Below are 7,451 nucleotides of genomic sequence, written 5' to 3'. Positions count from 1 at the left end.
TGAGTGTGGAAATCCCAGGGATTTCTGGAAGAGCCCAGCAATGAGTCACAGGAATTACCCACGCAGAGCCCCTCTGCTCCCATTGTGTGTCGCTCTCTCCCATCCGTGTGCACATCCCTACATCCCCTCCTCTCCAAGGCATCAGAGCGATGCTGTCCATAAAAACTCCTTAGCAACAAACTGCACCATGCCAGTTATTATTACTAGAAATAACCGTCAAGTAGGAGCAAACCTATCATTACATTTATATTAATCTATTTTTTTTCCCTGTGGGAAGGGCTATTTAAAGGCTTGTTTTGCACAGAGACAACTCTCAACAGCAGAAAAGCCTGCATCTCTGTTTCCAAAATACCCACGTCCTGGTAGCAGAATCACAGCCCAGCTTTTAAAACTAAATATTCATTATTTACTAATTTACTAAATACTAGTATTTACTAAATTATAACAACTAAATCTATACAAGTAAATATTAGAAATCATATTATATAAAAATAACATAAAATAATAACTAAATATTTAGTCATTGGGGGTTTCACTCTGTTTACTAAGGACTTAAGTTTGGAATCCAGTTTCAACGCGGGAACTGCAGATTTTTAAGTCGTCTCTCAACTGCAATAATTAAAAAAAGAGAAAGCAAGCACCTTATTAATGTATGTATGTGTTATATATAACAGATACACGTGCTTGCATTATGTTGTGTAAGTATTTGAAACATAAAGGATTAAAGAATTACAGCCAGAGGAAGTAACCTCATGTGAAAAGGCAGTGATATAATTGATTTATAACGCAGGAATCATCTGAAGGGACTGGAGAGGGTTCAGAAAAGGCTAAAAAAACCACAGTTTCTGCGTTTTGGGAGCCAACAACTGAAACCAAGGTGAGCTGTATTCGTGATCCAGACTGATTTACACAGTTCTTAAGCAGGGCCGGTTTTACTCCAGCCCAAAACGTTCACCTGGGGAGACAAAAACCGAGCCAGGAGTTTCGTGGCTGCAGCCGCTGCAGCTGCGCTGCTCCCTCTTCCTACGCAGAGCGGGCGCTGTTGTAGTCGAGTCCCCAAACACCTCCCCACGTACGTTTTTGGAATATTTCCGCGTCCTAGCAACCCTCCAGACGCCCAAAGCGTGCATCAGCAGCCAGAAAGGAAATTACATTTCAGTGTCCCAGCTCCCCGCTGCCTCCTTCAGCCATAAAGCTCAACAGAGATGTTGTAAATTGGATATTCTAGCCAGTTTCCTGCCTTTCCACACCACCACTTCTGTATGAAGGTCACCAGCAGTGCAGGAGAGCACGGAGAGGGTTAAGGAGAGCTGAAAAAGGGGCTCACAGAAATAAGCAGCCAGAAAACAAGTGCAGTTCTCAACTATTAACATTTATTAAAAGTCGGACCCCAGTAGCTTTATTCCCAAGTTCTGTTTACAAAAGTCTAACAGCTTTCCCAGGTAGTCAAAGATTAATAAGGAACGGAGATGGCGTTGCGTTAGAGCGTAGAGAGCAAACCTGGTCTACGACAGTTAAAGAAAATAATCAGAATTTGTGGAAAATCGAGGTTTTCAACACTTGACAGCAGGTGCTGGGTGCTGCAGGCAGAGCATTCATGAGCATCTGTTTGTTTTCACTGCATTCAATGCAGTTATTGGCTGTAGCACTGCCCCTGCCCTAGGTTTTAGGGGTTTTTTATTTCTCCACCCCCTCAGCCCTAAACCCTGACACTGAGCTCCCCCCCTCGATCATTTGGGGTTTTTAGCACGAAACATTTGTAGGTTTGGGGTTTTTTGCTGTAGTTTTTCTGATCTGTGTCCAGCTCATCAGAAGGAAACTTCCCCTTGAACTCAGAGCACAGCCTGGCCTTCGCTGCTGCCCCTCCAAGTCAGGAGCAGGGGCACTTCCACCACCTAATCCCTATTTCCAAACCTTTTTTTTTGCCTTAAGGCTTCACTTTGAATCGTGTCCTTATTAAAAAAAGCTCCTTTCCAAACCTTAACAGAGCAAAATGCACCCAAGAACAGCACCCAGCCTGGATATGGCACAGGCAAAGCCCGCATCCTGCTTGTCCTTTACAGGACATGGCCACAGGAATGCGTAAGAAATCCAGCAACCTGGGTTTTATTTTAATGCAGACCAGGACTTTGCACTTTGCTGAGCCAGTCTGACCAAAAAAAAACCTCTTGAAAAAAGATAAAAAGGCAGGGGTTTAACTGAAAAGCATACAAAGGTTTGGCAAGATACTCCAGCTTTATTATGGTACTGCCTCAGTGGTACAGCTCGGCACTTCCTGCTGCCTTGGGGATACCAACCAACCTTTAGAAGTAGAAATTAAGCAAATTTTTAGTAAGATTTCAGTGAATTAATAATGGTGAGATTCCTGTGCTGGACACCATGGTGGTACCCTTGCTCCAGGGCACATCGGTACCTTCACAAACAGCCCGCGAGCTCCGAGGTCTGGCTGCAGTTAAGACACAGAAAGTGAGCAGAGAAAAGGAGAAAAGGCCCAACCAAAGCGAAGAGCACAAAAATAAACCCAGGAAACAGCAGTTCAGGGTTACCCAAGCATACCCGAGCAGTACAGATGTGTTATGAGCTCCCGCAGAGCAAGCACAGAGCTGAAGAAGGAAAGGAAAACAGACGAGAACATCGTGGTTACAGACAGAACAAATGGTGCCATGGAACAGCAATCCTTAAAAATACCCAAGTCTTCCCGAATTTACAGGGAAACGGTGTTAAAGGGCAGCACGGCAGCTGCGCTGTGCAAGCCAAGGGCCGATTACCCATTAACTGCCTATCCGATCAAAGCCAATCGGGAATTATACCCTCAAATCTTTATTTCTTACAGCTGGCATTTCTTATGAGCCCAAAATGTTTTGCTTTGCATTTTTTACCTAGCCCTCGATAGCAATTTTTTAGGCTAACTACCCAATTCCGCTTGGACTGATCCAATTCTTCAACCTTATTTTGTTACCATCCTGGCCCGATTTTTGGGAGTCAGTGAAATACCCGCCAGCTTTTTGAAATAGAAACTCAGCAAGACACTGCAGTTTTGGGTCAGATTGCCCAAGCAGCATCAAAAAAGCATCCTTCTAAACATGTTTTTTTTAAATTGAGCTATTTAACGTCTCAAGGTGTTAGAAAACATTTATATTTAAGTGTTTTAAGATCTACAGGAGTTCAGTTCCCCAGAAAAATCTCTTTCTGCTGGCAATTACAAAGATCTGTGTACAAGATTCGTCAGAAACCCAACACTCAAATCTTCATTTACGCTTTTTCAAGGCTAAATGTGCTTTTATTCACTTTTTCTCCCCAGTATAAAGTTCTCTTGGTTTGCTCAAAGCCTCACAAAACGCACCAAAATACGGTAACTGGTACTGGTATTTGTGCTGGTTAATCTAGAAAGCCTCTTTAAAGCAGCAAGCACCACAGAAGTAATTGTTTTTAAGGCTTACATCAGTTCAAACTAAACCTGCAGCCGCATTTTGCTCTGCTCTCGAGAAACAACGAATTTTGAGTCTTTGTTTGGCAACTCGAGCAAGGTTTGATCCTTTCTGATCCCGCCAGGACTGTTTAGAGGATGATTTTTTTTTTCTCTATTAACATTAACCCAAGGAACACAGAGACGTAGCATTGAACTTTTGCTTTAATGGTCTCAAATTCTGTGACAGATTTTTGGTCAAGTTTTCCATTTTTAAAAAAATTTATCGATTTTTTTCTTTTTGTTTCCAAGACTAATAACTTAAACTGCCACGAAACAAATGGTCCACAAACATTCCTTTCCTTCTGAAGCTTTTACGATGCATTGTAATCATTAACCAGTCTTTTACTATTAAACTTAAATGGCCAATTGAGACAACCAGCTCTGAGACCGTTCTTCCACCACTGACTGAGACCGAGGTGGCAGCTGATGGGCAGAATTTTCATTTTGCCTTCTGGGCCTTCTGGGCCGACTTCGTGACCTTGCCAGCTCCTCCGGCCTTCTTGTCGACCGCCTTGATGACACCAACGGCGACCGTCTGCCTCATGTCACGCACGGCAAAGCGACCTGCAAGAACAAACAGGTTTGGGGACCTGAGCTTTTAGAGCTGCGTCCCCATAGCGGTATCCACACAAAATACAGAATTATCTGTGCGCACCCCTGTACCGCTCAAGTTTTGGTTCACTTTCTAGCTTCTATTGAACTCACGGCATTTTACAGAACACTCTACACCACAGGAGGTTCAACCTGAACATGAGGGTGCCAGAGCACTGACCAGGCTGCCCAGAGAGGTTGTGGAGTCTCCTTCTCTGCAGACATTCAAAACCCCTGGCCGTGTTCCTGTGTGACCTCCTGTGGGTGATCCTGCTCTGGCAGGGGTTGGACTGAGGGAGCTTTCCAGGTTCCTTCCAACCCCCAAATCTATTCTGTGATGTTATAAACCAGGGACTCTTCCAGCGATCGCAGGAGGTGCCTTACCGAGAGGAGGGTAATCGGAGAAGCTCTCAACACACATGGGTTTGCCAGGGATCATATCAACGATGGCAGCATCTCCAGATTTCAGGAATTTGGGGCCATCCTCCAGCTTCTTGCCGGAACGACGATCGATCTTCTCTTTGAGCTCAGCGAATTTGCAGGCAATGTGAGCGGTGTGGCAATCCAGCACAGGGGCGTAACCAGCGCTGATTTGGCCAGGGTGGTTCAGGATAATCACCTAGAAAACCAGGAAAGTGAAGTTAATACTGGGTTAATTTTGAATATAGATGTGTCTTACACAGCCAGAGCTTTCACAGTATTTCCTTTAAGCAAATACACCTTAGACCACCACTCTATAGCTACAGGAGGAATAAACAGGACTCTGGCATTTAACAATCCAGAGCTACATTTCATATACCCTGAAACCACTGCACAAATCACCTGTGCAGTGAAGCCAGCAGCTTCCATGGGAGGATCGTTCTTGCTGTCACCAGCCACATTGCCACGGCGAACATCTTTCACAGACACGTTCTTGACGTTGAAGCCAACGTTGTCACCAGGCAGAGCTTCGCTCAGGGCTTCGTGGTGCATCTCCACAGACTTGACTTCAGTTGTAACGTTGACGGGGGCAAACGTGACCACCATGCCTGGCTTCAGAACACCCGTTTCCACACGGCCAACTGGCACAGTACCAATGCCTGCACAAGAGGAGCAACATCTGTAAATCAGCTCAAATATAAGAACCTAACAGGAAAACAACATTTGAGACAAGTATTCTACATTTTCCACTTGAGAAACAGCTCTCAGGCAAACAACTGCATTCCCGTCCCATACATCAGCTGCTGCTGGCAAGCGAGAAGCACCACGGAGAACACGTACCGCCAATTTTGTAGACATCCTGAAGAGGCAGGCGCAGAGGTTTGTCAGTTGGGCGAGTTGGTGGCAGGATGCAGTCCAAAGCTTCAAGGAGGGTGGTTCCGCTGGCATTGCCGTCCTTTCGGGTGACCTTCCACCCCTTGAACCAGGGCATCTGCAACACAAACAAGCCCAGGCATAAAATCTCTGCTAATTGTAAAGGCTAGAAAACACTAAGTGCTGCATCTCAGCTTCATTTCTTAATATAAACAAATGTCAAACCTACGTTAGAGCTCGGCTCCAACATGTTGTCTCCGTTCCAACCAGAGATTGGCACAAAAGCTACAGTGTCTGGGTTGTAGCCAATTTTCTTGATGTAAGTGCTGACTTCTTTGACAATCTCTTCGTATCTCTTCTGGCTGTAAGGTGGCTCGGTGGAATCCATCTTGTTGACACCAACGATCAGCTGTTTCACACCCAGGGTGTAAGCCAGAAGGGCGTGCTCACGGGTCTGCCCATTCTTGGAAATACCAGCCTCGAACTCACCAACACCGGCAGCAACGATCAGGACAGCACAATCAGCCTTTCAAAAGAAAGAAAAACCCCTCATTATAATGCATGCAGATACATCGAGGTATCAGAGGAACCCCCACCCCCCTTCTCCCTCTCACCACCAGGGAAAAACCTCCCCGAAACCCCTAAATCCTCAGCTCCATCGACATACCTGAGAAGTTCCAGTGATCATGTTCTTAATGAAGTCTCTGTGGCCAGGAGCATCAATGATGGTGACGTAGTATTTGCTCGTCTCGAATTTCCACAGGGAAATATCAATAGTAATACCACGCTCACGCTCAGCTTTCAGCTTGTCCAAGACCCAGGCGTATTTGAAGGAACCTTTGCCCATCTACAAATTAAAAACAAGTAAACCCTTGGGTTGTTTGGTTTTTTTTCGCCCTTTTAAGTTTTTAAATAACACTATCTATTTGCATTTACTTTAGAAAGATCACACACTGGATCAAGAGGAAAATCTAAGAATAGCAAATGGTTTAATACTGAAAAATGCTGCCGCTCATAAAGCAAGCAACAAGATACGCCTGGCACTGCTGGCGAGAGATGCCAACTGTTTGCTGTTATGGGACCTGTTGACAGTTCAGCCCTCTTGACAGCCTGTTAATTGCACTGACACATCTTTACGATAGATCTCTTGAGCCTGAGCCCTACTATCAAGTGTCTACTACAAATTTAAGTTCCCAGTCATGCAATCCCTGTGATAATCAACGTTTTCACTGCTACTTGGCCCAACATTCATTCTCTGATGTGCTTATCAAGACCTATGCTGTTATTATAGAGAAAAAAATAAAGTATGACAAGAAGATTTCTACAGATCCAAACATTTTTCTCATTTCATAAGTAAATCCTACCATGGAAACTTCTTAACTTTATCCTTAACTACACGCATGCAAAGTCTGAAGCTGTGAAGTCCACCTAAATTATGAATCCAGACATAACTGCACAAATATATCTTTAGACTACCTTTGTTTTTTCCCTTGTTCTAGACCTCGTAATTTGTATTTTCATAGCTAACGTAATGGCGGATCCAACACTTCAGCACTTGTTTAACTACGGCGACAACTGCCACCTCACTGCCGCCCTGTGGCCACAGAACACACTTGTTCAGCTACCAGGACAGCTGCACCCGAGCTGCCTCCCTGTGGCCACAAAACAGTTTGCAACTTAGTTCTGCAACTAAATCTCTCTTTATTCATCCTCGCGCCCCAAAATTCTGCTGCATGTCCGAGGCCCACACACCTCAGCAGCTTCCTTCTCGAACTTCTCGATGGTCCTCTTGTCGATCCCACCACATTTGTAGATGAGGTGGCCGGTGGTGGTGGATTTGCCAGAATCGACGTGGCCGATGACGACGATGTTGATGTGGGTCTTCTCCTTTCCCATTTTCGGATCTTAGTTAAGATGTTTCTTTAGGCAAAAGAGACTCGACACCTGGAAGTTCCCCAGAAAAAACACCAGTTACGCTTTGAGTACCATCGCCTCCGGCAGGGCCCCGGCCGAGGGGGCAGCAATGGCGGCCCCACATGCGGGGCACCCCGGGTAGACCCAGCCGGGATGGAGGCCCCAGCCCCGCCCCGCCGGGGGA

General features: G+C 45.3%; 1 protein-coding gene across 1 annotated transcript; it reads right to left on the bottom strand.

The window, feature by feature from the left end:
* Positions 1 to 3,613: 3,613 nt before the first annotated feature.
* Positions 3,614 to 7,308, bottom strand: EEF1A1 (eukaryotic translation elongation factor 1 alpha 1). The gene is made up of 7 exons (XM_010188487.1): positions 7,106 to 7,308; positions 6,021 to 6,200; positions 5,583 to 5,879; positions 5,321 to 5,471; positions 4,883 to 5,139; positions 4,445 to 4,679; positions 3,614 to 4,033 (listed from the first exon to the last, which is right to left on the bottom strand). Exons 1-7 carry the CDS (start codon positions 7,247 to 7,249, stop codon positions 3,909 to 3,911), a joined length of 1,389 nt encoding a protein of 462 aa, XP_010186789.1. The 5' UTR covers positions 7,250 to 7,308; the 3' UTR covers positions 3,614 to 3,908.
* Between the last annotated feature and the right edge of the window lie 143 nt (positions 7,309 to 7,451).

Source organism: Mesitornis unicolor, unplaced genomic scaffold, assembly GCF_000695765.1.
Source record: "Mesitornis unicolor isolate BGI_N332 unplaced genomic scaffold, ASM69576v1 scaffold39907, whole genome shotgun sequence".
NCBI lineage: Eukaryota > Metazoa > Chordata > Aves > Mesitornithiformes > Mesitornithidae > Mesitornis > Mesitornis unicolor.
Note: the sequence above shows the minus strand (reverse complement) of the source record. Positions and strands in the feature narration are given on the sequence as shown.

Excerpts from the sequence above, each read along its gene's own strand:
- EEF1A1 (XM_010188487.1), bottom strand. The coding sequence starts at position 7,249 with ATGGGAAAGGAGAAGACCCACATCAACATCGTCGTCATCGGCCACGTC. Across the intron at positions 5,472-5,582 it reads TGTTGGAGCCGAGCTCTAAC|ATGCCCTGGTTCAAGGGGTG; the intron begins GTAGGTTTGACA and ends TTTGTGTTGCAG. Across the intron at positions 4,034-4,444 it reads CTCCGATTACCCTCCTCTCG|GTCGCTTTGCCGTGCGTGAC; the intron begins GTAAGGCACCTC and ends TTGTTCTTGCAG.